This window comes from Tupaia chinensis, unplaced genomic scaffold (genome assembly GCF_000334495.1).
Source record: "Tupaia chinensis unplaced genomic scaffold, TupChi_1.0 Scaffold145396_1, whole genome shotgun sequence".
Classification (NCBI taxonomy): domain Eukaryota; kingdom Metazoa; phylum Chordata; class Mammalia; order Scandentia; family Tupaiidae; genus Tupaia; species Tupaia belangeri.
The window spans coordinates 44,126-61,115 of NW_006205257.1; the positions used below are offsets into that span (position 1 = coordinate 44,126).

The 16,990-nt window shown below is 35.2% G+C and overlaps 1 protein-coding gene across 1 annotated transcript in view; it reads left to right on the plus strand.

Moving 5' to 3' along the window:
• Positions 1-16,990, plus strand: part of PHKA1 (phosphorylase kinase regulatory subunit alpha 1) — a gene marked incomplete at its 5' end in the record, with an annotated part of 125,096 nt that overhangs the window by 40,629 nt on the left and 67,477 nt on the right. The window contains 2 exon segments of the mRNA XM_006168010.2: positions 11,543-11,652; positions 12,767-12,911. Coding sequence (XP_006168072.2) covers positions 11,543-11,652; positions 12,767-12,911 — 255 coding nt within the window.

The following is a 16,990-nucleotide window of genomic DNA, read 5'->3' on the forward strand; positions in this document are numbered from 1 at the left end:
CACAATAGCCATTACACTAACTGCTGGTCCCTCTTTTTTTTTTTTTTTTTTTAAGAGAGAGATTTTTGCTATGGGGCATGCACACTCACCACAGAGACAGAGAGAGACAGAAAGACAGAAAGAGAGAAATCACCCCCCAGGGGGATGGCCACACCACAATTCCTTCTCCATTTTCCTCACAGGATTTCGAGCACACACACACACAGCGTGAGTTTCAAGCTGCTAGGTCTGAAACTTGAACTGCAGTCAGCCACATAGGAGTCCAGAGACACAACCATTACATCATCTGCTGATCCCACTTACATTCTTTTTAATGGAAATTCTTCACAGTATCCTGTTAAATTTTTTATTCTTTATTGCTTTTCATTGACATAGTAGATTATATATAGGGCACAATTGTGATTTTTCAATACATGCATACAATCTGTAATAATCAAATTAGAACAAAAACCAGATCCATCATCTCTAACATTTATCATTTGTTTTGTGACTATCTGAGAACCTCTCTTCTATTATAGTATTTTGAATTATTCATTGATTTGTTATGAACTGTAGTTACTCTAGTACACTTTAGTATTTTAGAGCTCCTTTAATAACTGTAATTTTTGTATCTATTAACCAAGCATTCTCTATTCCCCCTGCTCCCTCCCCTTTCCAGATTCTCTCCACTCTATGTGATCCAAACTTTTAGCTTCCACAAATGAAAGGGAACATGCAATATTTGGCTTTCATTAATCTGGTTTATTTCATTCAACATAATTTCCTCCTATTTGTTCATGTTACCATAGATGACATGATTTCATCCTTTATTGTAACTAAAAATATTCCATTGTATATATCAAGTTCTATTTTAGCTTTTTAAAACTTCCACTCTGTCTTTCATAATGGCTGAACTAATTTACATACCTACCAACAGTGCATATGAGTTTCCCATTCTCCACTTCCTCATAAGCACTTAATTTCCTCCTATTTGTTCATGTTACCATAGATGACATGATTTCATCCTTTATTGTAACTAAAAATATTCCATTGTATATATCAAGTTCTATTTTAGCTTTTTAAAACTTCCACTCTGTCTTTCATAATGGCTGAACTAATTTACATACCTACCAACAGTGCATATGAGTTTCCCATTCTCCACTTCCTCATAAGCACTTGTCATTCTTTATTTTTTGATAATATCCATTCTAACTGGAGTGAGATGATAGCTCATTTGGTTTTGATCTGCATCTACTTCCCTGATCCTTAATGATGTTATACATTTTTTCATATACTTGGTCACTTGTGTATCTCTTCTTCTGAGAACTGTCTTTTCAGATCAATTGCCCATTTTTTTCATCATTTAATTTTGGGACCAGCAGATGGCATCATGACTGTGTCGCTGGTCTCCCATGTAGTTGACCACAGTTCAAGTCCCAGACCCGGTTGCTCACACTCACGCCAGGCACGTGTGCGTGCATGCCCAAGATCCCCAGAGAAGAATGGAGAAGCAGGGATTGAGGCATGGCCACCCCTCCGGGGAGTGATTTCTTGCTTTCTGTCTCTCTGTCTTTCTGGCGAGTGCACACACACTATGGCAAATACCTCTCAAAAAAAATTTAATTTTATTTATTATTATTTTTAATTTGCTCTACGACACGTGTGCACATAAGAGAGAGAAAGAGAGAGAGAAAAAAAGCAAGCCACCAATTCCGGGACTCTTCTTTAAAAAGTCTCCCAAGGCTACTGAGCCAAGTCAGGAACTCACCATGTGACTGTGCCTTTAAGTACCTGTACTCAAGAGGTTTCTTGGCCTGTCAGGAAGTAACATTCTTCTTTTTCAACTTTTTAAAAAAATTTTTACATTTTATCACGTCTTTATAGTATACATTTCTTTTTCTTTTCTTTTTTTTTTTTTTTTTTTAGAGGTTTTCAGCCAGACAGAGAGAGAAATAGAGACAGAAAGTGAGAAATCACCCCCCAGGGGGGATGGTCACGCCACAATCCCTTCTCCTCCATTCTCCTCTTGGGATCTTGGGCACGCACGCACACGCGCCCGGCGTGAGTTCTAAGCCACCAGGTCCAGGACGCAAACCACAGTCGACTATGTGGGAATGCAGCGACATAGCCATTACGCTAACTGCTGGTTCCCTACATTTCTTTTTCTAACACAAATACCATGCATATCAGTCAAGACAAGAATATTACTGTATACATTATCATCAGCAAATAGCTTCTCTTTTTTTGTCAATTAAGCATACTTTTACCTGTTTTTTCCTTCCTCTTTCCCCTTCCTCCCTTCCATACTAAACTTTTTTTTTCACATTTTATTGATTCACAAAAGATCTTAAAGTATGGACAAAGCTAGAATCTAGTGACAAGTGCACTGTAATTTTCTTCTGAAACATTTTTTTTCTCTCTCTCCATTCCCCTCTTTACTGAAGAAAGGTATAAACTAACTTAATTGCAAAAAAAAAAAAATTAGTTTAATCTCAATTTGGTCTGGTATTTGCACAAAGCACCATAAGAATTAAATTTCTGATGCAAGGCAGCAAATACTATTTCATTATTGAACTTATATAAATAACCATTCTGCCACAAAATAAGAATGCTCACAAATATTTTCCAATTGCAAAGGGGTCAGGAAGGGAGAAAAGTTTCTGTTTCAATTTTTAAATTTTTTTTAAACAAATTGCTGAATCCAACAAATCAAAGGAAAACAAAAATCTTTAAATCTGGAAGACAAAGCATAGAAGAAAATCAGTAATATTTTAGAAAAAAGTCATAGAATTCTATTTCACCCATTCAGCCTTGTATAATCTCTCTTTTTTTGAATTTGCAGTGTTACTGTGGTCTGATCTTTCCATTAACATTCAACATTATTATTGATACTTCAGAACTTGTCCCTACCATTAAGTTGGCCTTTTGCTTGACCATTTTTTGTTCTCTTATTTGTCTTAGTTTTCCTAGTATAGTACTTCCTTCAGAACTTCTCAAAGAGCTGGTTGGTGTTGGTAATTTCTTTCAGGTTTTATCTCAAAATGTTTTTATCTTTCCTTCCCATATGAAGGATAATCTTGCTGGATATAGTATTTTTGGTTGAAATTGTGTTCACTAAGACTTTGAATATATTTTCCCATTCTGTCCTTGCTTGCATTGTTTCTGACGAGAGGTCTGATGTTACCCTGATGGGATATCCTTTGAAAGTAACTTGATGTTTTTCTCTTGCCAATTTAGTATCTTATCTCTGTGGTTTGGTTAATCTGGCTATGATGTGCTTTGGAGAAGATCTTTTAGGGTCGATTCTATTAGGGATCCTTTGTATTTCTTGGGTCTGAGTATTTGAATGACTCTAGGTTTGGAAAGTTTTCTTCCAGGATTTCATGGAATACATTATCAATGCCCTGATTAGTTTGTTCACTTTTTGGAATACCAATTATCCGATGTTTGGGCATCTAATGGTATCTAGTATTACTCATATTATTCTCACTTTTTTGGGGTCATTTTCTGTCTTTCTGGACAATTTTTCTAGGTCAGAGGTTCTATCTTCTACATCTGAGATTCAATCGTCTGCATGATCTAATCTGCTTTTAATACTTTCAGGGGAGGTTTTGATTTCCTGTATTACAGCCTTCATCTCTAACAACTCCATTCAATTCTTTTTTATGGTGTGTATTTCCTCTTTCAGATCATGCAAGAACTTCTTCACCTCCTGGAACTCATTGTCTCTTTTCTCCTGCATTTTCTGGAGTGTGTTGTCTCTCTTCTCTTGTATCTCTGTTAACTTTGTCACTATGAATATCCTAAATTCTTTATCTAATATGTCCACAAGTTCCATTGTACTGTCTATGGATGATGAAGGGCTGTTCTTTTACCTTGGGGAAAATATATTTTCTTGATTTCCCATGTTTCTTGTGCTTCTGCAGTGGTGATTTCTAGTCATCTGATGGATTTTACATTACTTCCTACCTTATTGTAGTTAATTCTTAGTGTTAGGGGCATGCAGAAGGAGACAGCCTGCAATATTTCTGCAGTTCCATTTCCCCGATCCTCATCAAGCAACCTGCACTCTTGTCAATGGAACTGGAAGTGACATTCTTTACTTACCTGCCAGGCAGAACTCTTTATGGTATCGGGCAATCTTTTCAAGAACTTCTGTTGGCTTTCTTGAGATCTATCTCAGTTCCTTAGCTTTCTAGTCACATCTTCAGATATGACTTTCCAGTCAAAGCCCTGGTAATAACCAGTATTTTCAATTTCTGATGTAAGGCAACAGATATTGTTGAACTTATGCAAATAACCATTCTGCAACAAAATGAGAATACTCACAAATATTTTCCAATTCCAGAGGTGTCAAGAAAGGAGAAAAGTTTATGTTTATCAACAGCTCAAAAGAAAACAAAAATCCTTTCATCTGGAACACAAAGCATAGAAGAAAATCAGTAATATTTTAGTCAAAACTCATAAAATTCTATTTCACCAAAACAGTCTCATGTAATTAATCTGTCATCTGTTGAATTTTCAGTGTTACTGTGGTTCAATCTTTCCATTTAAATACTGGAAGTTAACATTCAACATTGTTGTTAGTTTTTCTGCATTTGTCCCTACCATTAAGTCAGCTGTTTTCTTGGGGTTTTTTTATTCCCTTATTTCTGTGTCTGTGTTTAGTTTTCCTGGTTTAACACTCTCTTCAGAACTTCTTGAAGAGCTGGTCTGCTGTTGATAAATACTTTCAGGTTTTGTTTACCTGAGAATGTTTTTATGTTTTCTTCCCATATTAAGGATAATCTTGCCAGGTTTCTTGGTTGAAACTGTTATTCATTTAACACTTTGAATATATTTTTCCATCCTTTCCTTGCTTGCATTGTTTCCAGTGAGAGGTCTGATGTTAGCCTGATGGGATAAATTTTGTAAGCAAATTGATATTTCTCTCTTGCCTATTTTAGTATCTTGTCTTTGTCTATGGTTTTGGCTGATCTGGCTATGATGTGCCTTGGAGATCTTCCAGGGTTCATCCTATTTGGCATCTTCTGTATTTCTAGGGTCCGGATATTTGAATGACTCTAGGTTTGGAAAGTTTTCTTCTAGGATTTCATGGAATGGATTATCAATGCCCTTATTAGTATTTTCACCTCTGGGATACCAATTATCCATATGTTTTCTTTTTAACGGTATCTGGTATTTCTCATATATTCTCATTTTTAGGGGTTATTTTCTCAGTCTTTTTGGTGATTGTTTTCTAGAGTAGAGATTTTGTCTTCTATATCAATGATTTGATCTTCATCATGGTCTAATCTGCTTTTAATACTTTCGAGGGAGGTTTTGATTGCCTGTATTACAGCCTTCATCTCTAACAACTCCATTTGATTCTTTTTTATGGTGTGTATTCCTTCTTTCAAATTGTAGAAATTTTCATTTCCTGAAACTCATCTCTTTTTTCTCTTGCATCTTCTGGAGTTCATTGTCTCTGTTCTCTTTTATCTCGATTAGTTTTGTCACTATAAATATTCTTAATTCTTTATCTGTCATTTCCACAAGTTCCATTATACTGCCTGTGGATGATGAAGTGCTGTTCTTTTCCCTTGGAGAAGAAATATTTTCTTGGTTTCTTATACTTCTTGTGCCTCTGTGGTGCTTTCTTGTCATCTGATGGATTATACATTTCTTCCTAATTTCTTGGAGTTAATTCTGAGAGTTCAGAGGCACGCAGGAGGATATGACTCTCAATCTCTTTGCACTTCCATTTCCCTGACGCTCACCAAGCAACCTGCACTTTTGTCATCAGGACTAGATATTACAAAGGCCTCCCAGTTTCTAGAGAACATGTACACCTGGGCTGAGCTGTGGGGTTTCAGCTGAGAGTTCAGAGACTTCTGGGAAGAGTTGAGCTGCACTCACTCTGCAGCTCCGTATTTCTCCTTGATGCTCACTTTGCAGTCTCTCTTCTCTGATTTTGGGTCATTTGGTGGTGCATTCACTTTTGGATAATTGGTTGGAGAAGTTTTCTGCAACTGTAAGTTCGCGTACTTATTTTACTGTGAGGTATTTCTGTGCCAATTTCTCTCCTCTACTGTGTTTTGAAACATGGTATCCACAGAAAGAGAATTAAATACAGAGTTATGCAGAGGAGTTTCTCCCTTTGTGTAGCAGGCTCAGTGGGGGTTGAGTATTTCTATGATTGTATAAGTATTCAGATGTTTGGCTACTGTGCACTTAGACCTGTCTAGATACTCAGTATGTAGAGGCTGAACAGAAAAGTGAGAAAGAAAGATAAAGGAAAAGGAAACAAAGGGGGGAAAAGAGAAACAACCAAAAAGGGGGAAAATTTTTTTTTAAAAAGCAAAAAATGAAAACCGTGCGGTGTGCTTGTGCTCCATGCAAAAGGGGCAGAACACAACTTAGATGTAAATGAATTCTGAAATTTTCAAGACAAAGGAGAGGATGGATGCAAGAAATACAAAGTTCTTAAAAATTAAAATAATTTAGAGACAGAGAGACAGAAACAGTGACAGGATAGAGATTGTCCTTTATGTCTAGGTGTTTGGTTCTGGAAAGAGAGCTTCGGAGCAGATGGTCTTCAGTTACCCTAGTCTCTGAAAGGGACAGGGCACAACTCAGATGTAGATAGATTCTATCTAGATGTTTTGGTCTGGAAAGAGAGGTTTGTAGCAGAGGATCTTCAGTTCACAATGCCTGGATTTTTAAATGAAGGTGAACGAAGGCTTTAGAGGCTTATTAAGACAGTAAGGACTTGAGAAATCAAAACCTTGGAGAGGAGACCTCAAAGAAATAAATTCATCATTCTTGGTGCAATTTTCCTTTAGCACATTTGCTGATTCTTAAGCTTTGCTTTATGGGGTGAAGGACCAAGAAAATAAGCAGAAAGTGTCATTGTGCTAGGGAGACAAAAATTGCATTTGAGGACCTTTCTATATGGGAGGAATTGTGATCAACACCTCAGGCTTTCAGTTGAAACTCCTAAAGAGTGGGCTATACCCTAGAAGCAAGGAAAAACCAAAAATAGACCAGATCTTAGAAAGCCTCAAACACAAATCTTCTGAAGCCTAAAATACAACCTTCTGAATCCCTGATTGGCCTAAGATAATCTACTTGTACTGTATTTGCTTGCCAAAATAAACTAAATTCTCTCTGAAAGAAAAAAATGGGAGAAGGTTGGGAAGAAAGTTCTAATGGACACAAGAAATGAATGTAAATAAGAGAAATAGTTTATGGAGGCTGTACCCTTCTTTATGCACTGTAATCAGCAATGAAAAAAAAATATTACAAGACAGGCTAGAAAACCAAATAAATAAGGCCACCTGTGATGTGATGGTAACATGACTGAATCCCACATGGCCAACTGCACTATTTGAGTCCCAGACTTGGCAACTTGAAAGTACACTGAGCATGTGTGCATGCATGCCTAAAATCCCAACAGGAAAAATGGAGGAAAAGGGATTGCAGAGTGGCCTCCCCCTCCCCCCCAGGGAGTGGGGACGCAGGGATACTTTCTCATTTTCTCTCTCTCTCTTTCTCTCCCTCTCTCTCCTCTTACTCTGGCAAGTACATGCACCCTTTAACAAAATGAAAAGAAAAAAGAAGAAGAAGAAAGAAAGAAAACCAAATGAATAAAAGCAAAAGTAAATAAGTACAATCAAAACAGACACACAGACTTCTTTTCAACATAGTATTGAAAGTTCTAGCCAGAATACTTAAGTAAGGGAAAAACAGATATTCAAGTCAGCAAGGAAGAATTAAAATAATTTCTTTTCACTGGTAATATGATCTTTTTATTTTTTTATTTTAATTTCTTTTATATATTCAATCACTGTACATCACTTAGCTTATAAAGTGAATTTTCCAACATGTATACATTTCACACCCATCCAGTTGGAGATACTATACATGTTATATAGAGAGGAAAATACTAAGGATTTTCACATACACACACACACACACTCACACACACACCTATTAAAACTAATAGACAAATTCAGCAAAGCTAGAGGATATAGAATTAACACCCAAAGGTTGCATTTCTGTATGCTAGCAATGAATAATCCAAAAGGAAATTAAAAAAATAATTCTATATGCAATAGTATCAAAAGAATAAAATAGTTATGAATAATCTTAACCAAGAAGGTGGTAGACTTGTACACTGAATATGGTAAAATATTCCTTAAAGAAATTAAAAACACAAATAAAATGGAAAGACAGCCTGTGTTTATGGATTATAAGACATAATATTGTAAAGCTGTCCACACTACCCAAAGCTATCAAAAAAGAGTCAGTAGAGGGTAAGAATCAGGAGAAAAAATGTAATCGACACAAGAAGTTATGGAATGGGGTACCAAGAACAGTAAAAAAATATGGACAATTCAATACATACTTCCACAAGAAAACCTAGTAGTTCAAACGGGTACATGATATTTGGTGTTAATGAATATGCATATACCCTTGTAGTTGATTATTATACACTGTATGCATGCTTTAAAAAAACTGTAATGTACAATGCTGTACATTGCCTATATGTAAACCAGAAATTACAATAGAAATTTCTATGGTAGAAACTGATAGAATAGAGGATACATGGAAAACAGTTACGGGCACTGGAGACAATGTGGGAAGAGGTTGGGAGATGGGGGAGAGTGAGAGGAAAGGCATCAAGGAGAAAAATAGAAAGCTAAGACCTTTGAGGGACACAGAAATGGAAGAATGTTTGTTGATATGTATGGTATCTTCAACTAGACTGGTGGGAAATGTGTTCAGATTGAGTAAGTTCATTTGACAAGCTGTAGTGATGTACAGTAATTAAATGTATAATAAATTTTAAAAATAAAAATATTTTTAAAAGTTATTTAAAAATTCAATGCAATCCCTATCAAAAGCCCAATGACTTTTTTGCAAAAATAGAAAAATTTATTCTAAAATTTACATGGAATCTCAAGAAACCCAGAATAGCCTAAATAATCTTGAAAAAGAACAATGTTGGAGAACTCACACTTTGTGATTTCAAAACATGGTATAAGGCTATAATAATCAAAGCAGTATGGAACTAGAATAAAGACAGAGTATAGAACAATGGAATAGAGTGGAGAGCCCAGAAATGAACCCTCACATATATGGTCAAATGATTTTCAACAGAGGTACTTACGCTGTTAGATGAAGAAAGGACAATCTTTTCAACAAATGGTGAAAGAAAAAGTGTATATCCACATGGAAAAGAATGAAGTTAGACTCTTACTTTACAATGTGTCCCAAAAATTAACTCTAAATGGATTAAAAACTAAAACATGCTAACTAAAGGACCAGCAGATGGCATAATGGTTATGTTGCTGAACTCCCACGTAATTGACCACAGTTCAAGTCTCAGACCCGGTAGCTTAAAACTCATGCCTGGCATATGTGTGTACATGCCCCAAATCCCAAGAGGAGCATGGAGAAGAAGGGATTGCAACAGGGCCATCCCTCCTGGGTGGTGATTTCTTGCTTTCTGTCTCTCTGTCTCTCTGGCAAGCACATGCGCCCTATATAGCAAAAATCTCTCCAAAAATGCAACCTAAAATTATAAAATTCTTAGAACACAAAAGCTCAAAGACATTGCACTGGTGATAATTTTTTGGATATGATACAAAAGCACAGACAAGACAAGCAAAAATTAGAGAAATTGAACTTGACCAAAATAAAACTTTTATGCATCAAAGAACATCAGCAGAGTGAAAAGGCAACCCACAGAATAGGAGGAAATATATATAAATTATATATCTGATAAGGGATTAATAAATAAGGAATAAATACAACTCAATAACAACAACAACAACAACAAAACAGATTCAAGAATGAACAAATGACTTGAAAAGACATTTCCTTAAAGAAGATATGCAACTAGCCAATAAGGAGATGAAAATATGCTAAATATCATTAATTATTAGGGAAATGCAAATCAAAACCACAATGAAATATCACTTCATACCTATTATGATGACTGTTATTTAAAAAACAGAAAATAACAAGTGTTTGTGAGGATGTAGAGAAATTAAGAGCTTTTTACATTGTTAGTTGAAATGTAAAATGAGGCAGCTCCAAGGGGGAAAATGTGATCATTCCTCAAAAAAATTAAACATAGACTTACTATGTGATCCAGCAATTCCACTTGTGGGTATATACCCAAAAGAAGTGAAAGGAGAAATTCAAACAGATATTTTCTACACCAATGTGCAGCATTGTTCACAATAGCCAAAAGATGGAGACAACCCAAATGTCTGTTGATGAGAATGGATAAGCAAAATGTGTATACATGGGATGAAATATTATTCAGCCTTAAGAAGGAAGGAAATCCTGACATATGTTATGACATAGATGAATCTTAAGGACCTCACGCTAAATGAAATAAGCCAGCAACAAAAGGTCAAATATTGTATGATTCTATTTATATGACATAGCTACAGTAGTCAATTTCACAGAGACACAGAGTTGAATGGTGGTTGCTAGAGGCTGGGAGGAAGGGGACATATGAAGTTACTCTATTGTGCCTACAGAGTTTTAGTTTAGGACCATGAAAGAGATTTGAAGATGGTGGTGATATTTGCACAATGAGATAAATGTACTTAGTGCCATTGAGCTGTACAATTAAAAATTAAGAAGGCATATTTTATGTTCTTTATATTTCAGTGTAATGGAAAAAAATTAAATGGGTAAACCTGGTTGCCATGTCAATCTCAGATAAAATGTGTGCTTTATTGAATGGACCCTGGAATATGATCAAGGCATAGACAGTTCTCTGGTTCTGGCCCACAAAAGTGAAGCAACACTAAAGATGTGGTATATTTGATAAATATAACATGTAGCATCAAGCAGGGGAAAAAAAAAATCTCCAAGAAAAATGCACTATAGAAAAATTTTTAGAAAGTATTAGTTTTGTCAGTACTTACATGAAATATTCAATATGTATTTTTGGGGAAAAGTTTCAGAACAATATATATATAGTGTTAGCTATGTTATAAAAGAAAAAAATGTGTGAATATATTTACAGTTTCCTCATTGTGAGAGGTATTGATGTAATAGTTGCCTTCTGGAAGACTAAAAGAAATCCAATACATGTAACAAAGTATTAATTTTAAGATGAATTTCAATTTCAGACTGCTAAACTATGAAAAGAAGACATCTTAAACACAAGGAAATAAAGTGGATATGTATATGTGTGTCTATATGTATATATACATTTGTGTATCCATATGTAAAAATGTTTGTTGAGGGTCAGCAGATGGTGTGATTAAGGCTCTAGACTCCCACATGGCTGACTGTGGTTCGAGTCCCAGATCTGGTGGCTTGAAACTTACTCCGGTATATGTGTGTGCATGCCCAAAATCCTAAGAGGAGAATGGAGAAGGGACAGTAGCATGGCCGTACACACTAGGGGGTGATTTCTCACTTTCCTTCTCTCTATCTCTCTTTGTCTCTCTCCAGCAAGTTTGTGCACCCTATGACAAAAACCTTTAAAAAATGTTTGTTGATTTGATTTGTGCACTAAAACTATCTTGATAATTTCTCAATTTTGTGTCAGGATGCAACAGTAGAATGAAACTCAGTGGACGACCCTATAGACACATGGGAGTGCTTGGAACTTCAAAACTCTATGACATTCGGAAAACTATCTTTACTTTCACTCCACAGGTGGGTGAAATAAACTGTAATGTGCATTGAGATGAACGGAAATAAGATAGGAACATTGTAGAAATAAAGCATTTATTAGAGTTGGGATAAGGAGTAAGTAGTTCTTTGGGTCCTTGCACATAATTAAGTTGCTCAGTAAATATGTATTGCATTTAACTGAATTGAACATACAGTACAGAGTTATGCTAAGTGTTTGTGACTGCCACTATTAGATTTGAATGTTGCAGAAACAATAACTAGGAATTTTACAAATGCTAGAATACTTAAAAACGTACTCCTTACTTTTAAAAGTTAAAATAAGACAGTATTTGGCCTTTATAAATAAATATAATCTTTTTCATTTAGCTACTAAGTTATATGGGGTTTTGTTTGTTTGCAGAAGGGACCCTTTTATGTGCATGGTAGTGTTTAATGTCCTATTCTAAACAAAAATACCAGTGTTTTTTTTTCCGTGATCATATTTATTGCTAGCCTGATGTTTATTAGCAACATTACAATAGTAAGCTTGATTATATGCGAGGTCTTAGTAAATACATATTATGGAGAAACTATGCAATAATTTCAAAAGAATGTTTTGTAGCAAAACAAATTCCATCTTTCCACAAACTTTTTGAAGTCCCCTTACATGTGTGTATAGAGAGGAAAAACTATTTTATGGAGAGAAAACTTAAACTTCCATTTGCCATCTTACATATGAAATAGTGCAGCTAGGTGTAGGTATAGATGAAAGAGTAATGTATTATTGATCCTATTTCTAACTTTGCTATTTGCTAACTATATGACTTTGCAGAAACACTTATAATCTCTCAGCTTAATTTTTCATCTACTAAAAGAAGAAAAGTCCTCACTGAGTGGTTAAGAGGTATTGATGTAATAGGAATAAATAAAATTATGTACTTGAAAATATACTTTATGTACTATAGCTCACTGTAAAAATATCCAAAATTATTACCATATGTACCAATTGACTACCAGGTACTTTGGGAAGTATTAGGCATTAAATTTGGAATATTATTGTCTCTGTGACATCTTGTATACCCTATGTAAGTATTTTAAAATATTTTTGATAGTTGTGAGAGAAATTAATCTGAGCTATTATTTTCCTTTTCTTCAGTTTATAGACCAGCAACAGTTCTACTTGGCCCTGGACAACAAGATGATAGTGGAAATGCTTAGGACAGACCTCGCTTACCTCTGTAGCCGCTGGAGGATGACAGGCCAACCCACCATCACCTTACCTATCTCACACACTATGCTTGGTAAGGATGTTAACAAATTAACCAATACACAAATACATTCCAGATGTTCGAGAGCTATAATTCAAAATATTTAGCAGATAATAAGTTGGTTTGTGGCTAAATTATATCATTTGTTTCTTAGGTCATCTTAGCAGATAATAAGTTGGTTTGTGGCTACTTTAGATCATTGGTTTCTAGGTCAATTTGCAGAAACTTTATATATACAATATACAATTCTTTTATTAAAATAAAACACACAATAATACTATTTCTGCATCTGTCTTAAGCCAGTGGAACATTAAGATACAAAAGATCAGGCCCAGGCATTTTCTTCTACTGTTTGTCTAACCAAAGCAAAAAATGTAGCTGGGAGAAAAAAAAAAAGACTTTTAGCTTGCTTGTATGTATGTATGTATGTATGTATTTATATATGGTTTGGCTTCCTGACATTGCTTACTTGAAACTGGGTGAAAGGCTTTATTGTTCTCTCCATTCCTGAAATATTAGAGCCAATACTGAAGCAACTGCTTCCTTTCTCTGTCTCTGTTCTTGCTTCCAAAGGCCTGTTTATACTGCCAAAATACATAGAATTCCTTTTTATTAAAGAAGAATCCCTTATCATAAATCATTCAAAATCCATACAAAATGTTAGGGGTTTCGGTTACATCTCAAACATGCTTCAAAAGCACAGGAGTTGTGAAAGTAGGACAGTCTTTCTTCTTTTTGTCTCTCTTCTTCACTTAAGATGATTAACAAGTACTCAGTTAATAACTACTGTTCCCAGAATTGTCTTCAAAAGAAATAAAATCTAATTGGAGAAGCAAAGCTTATACACAAGAATAATAGAAAACAACTTAGACACTGTATGAAGAAGTACTAAAGCATTAGATGTGTGTTTCACAGTAAAGGAGATCAAGTTGCCACAGAAAATTTCTCAGCTGAGATGGGACTTATTCATACTTTTTGGAATGGGTAGTATTCAGATGGAAGAAGGGGCTAAGGGAAGGTATACTTTAGTGAGAGGGGAAGATACCATAAAAGTGTGCCCTTGAGGCAAGAATGAGCTTGACTTGTGAGAGAAAAGTGAAGAGATAAATTTACATGAGTTTTGTATGTTGAAGTATAATTATAAACAAAATTGGATAAGTAAGGTAGGGTCAGATTATGAATACCTTAAAATAAGCAAGGAAATTTAAAACATTTTTTTTCAGAAGTTTGAAGTGATTAAAAGTTTTTGAGCAGAGAGTGACATGACTAAAGTGATGCTTAGGGAGTATTGGTGATAATACACACTGTAGTGAGGAAAGACTGATGTCAAGGAAGCTAATTCAAATACGAGAAGAAAAGAAGATACACTGAATTGGAGGTATAACAAAAAAATAAACACACACTGGATAATTTGTAAACAACAGAAATTTATTTCTCAGTTCTGGAGACTGTGAAGTCCAAGATGAAGGTGCTGAAGGGCCTGGCCTCTCTGCTTCCTAGATTGTCCCCTTGTTGCTGCATCCTCCAGAGAAAATAAATATGGCCTCACAAGGATGGAAAAGGGATAAACCCACTCCATCAAGTGCTTCTATAAGGGCTCTTTTCCCATCTATGAGGGTTCTGCTCTGGTAATTTAAACGCTTACTAAAGGCCCCATATCTTAATACTATCACACTGGTGATTTTCAATATATGAATTTTGAAGGGCATGCAGACCATAGCTCTAGGTAAATAATGCTGCCATTGATATAAGCAGAGGTATTCTATAGGAAGATGTCAATTGTAAAGAGATATGTTGAGTTTGTGGTGACAAAGAGATTTTAAAATTGAAATGCCTAATACTTGGGGATGAGATACACAACCACAGTATGGAAAGTAGAATCAAGCTAAAAATGTAGAATTAAACTGCTAAGAACAAATATGTACAACTATTATGTGTTAATAAAATGAATTATAAAAGATGAATATTTAAATTAAACAACTTTGATACTTTCTATGTGGTCATACAACAGAAACAGTAGTAACAATAGCAATAGTAACTACAATATTTATTGAATACTTTGTCTGTGCCAGGCACTAAGTTACGGGGCTCTCAGTCAATTATTTGGAGATTTCTGCAACAATACTCTTCAGAAAGTTACTATTAACAGCTACATTTTATACATGAGGAAGGTGACTCACTGTCCAAAGTCACAAAGCTAGTCAGCAGTAGAGCCAGGTCTCAAACCAGGTCTCTTCAATCTTTGAAGCCCAATTTACCAGCAGCAGTGTGTTTTGCCAGTGAAAATTTTGTGCTGATGAAATGAGAACAAACATATTAATGATCATATTAAAATGCCAGTTACTTAAATTCTCATATTAAAGACAAAGATTTTCAGAGTACAAAAAAGAGTAAAAATCTGAGGTCAGCAGGTGGTGCGGAAGTTAAGGAGGCTGGATGCTATATGACCAACTGTGTCATTCAAGTCCTGGACCTAGCAGCATGAAAATTACATTAGGTATGTGCATGTGTGTGCCAAAAGTCCCAAGAGAATGGAGCAGAAGGAACTGCAGTGTAACCCCCAAGCCCCCTGAGAGGAGTGATTTCTCAGTTTCCTCTCTCTTTGTCTCTCTCCAGCAAGCATATGCTAACAAAAACAAACAAAAGAAAAAACTGAAAAACTAAAGTCCAGGTTTATGTTATTTACACAAGGTATCCCTAGAACAGAAACATATGGAAGGATGGAAAACAAAGGAATATGAAACATAAGTCATGTAAATGCCAACAGAAAGAAAGCGGTGGTGACAATATAATATCAAAATTAGTAATTTTTAAAATTTTCTTGTTTAATTTATATTTAATCACATATATCTTTACAGAAATCAGTAATTGGGACAAGAAAAATATTTTATATTGATACAAATTATAGTACACCACCATAATAAAACACAAACTATTATGTACTCAAAAGTATCATTAAAATGTATCAAACAAATATTTAGGGGGCCAACAGTTGGTATGGTGAAGGTGGCTGGATCTCACATGACGGACAGCAAGGTTCAAGTCCCAGACCCAAGGGCTTGAAAACAGCACCAGGCACATGTGTACATGCCCAAAATCCCAAGAGAATGGAGGAGAAGGGATTGTGGCATGGCCATCCCCATTAGGTGGTGATTTCTCACTCCTATTCCCCATTTCTTTCCAGCAAGCACACACACTCTATGGCAAAACCAAGGGAAAAAAATGTTTGGGAAAACTTAAGCCAAATATGAGAAAACTACTTTACATTCATAGTGAGAACCTCTAATATACTTAATATCATGTCACAAATTAGTTATACAAAATAATTAAAGATATACAGGAGTGAAAACCAGACTATTGTATTTATGAGTATATATATCACTGTATTCAGAAAGACAGAACACAAAGAGTGTTTCTTTTTAAAAAGTGGTAACATACATATTACCAGATATGTGACATAAAATTAATTAATGCAAAGAATAGTACAAAAAATTCTGACCATGAAGGAATTAACAATTTTCCCAAATAATTTTTAGATTATAGAGGGAATCAAGTTTGAAAAAATATATGCTTAGAAATTACAAAAATGATACCATTACTCATCGAAAATGATGAGATTTGATCAAAGTTGTATTTAGAACATTTGTACTGTCAGACCAGCTCTTTAAGAAGTTCTGACGGGAATGCTATACCAGGAAAACTAAAGTCAGACAGACAGAAATGAGACAACAAAAACAGCCAAGAAAATGGCCAACTTAATGATAGGAACGAGTCCAAAAATATCAATAATAAATATCAATAATATCAATGGAGGATTAAATTCTCCAATCAAGAGACGTAGGTTGATTGAATGGATAAAAAAAAAAAAAAAGAAAGAAACACAGAAACCCTCTATCTGTTGCCTACAAGAAATGCATCTCATGGATAAAGACATATATGGACTAAAAGTGAAGGGCTGGAAAAAGGTATTTCTTTTTTTTTCTTTTTTTGGAGAGGTTTTTTGCTATAGGGCACGTGGGCTCGCCAAAAAGACAGAGAGAGACAGAGAGACAGAAAGCGAGAAATCACCCCCCGGGGGGATGGCCATGCCACAATCCCTTCTCCGCCATTCT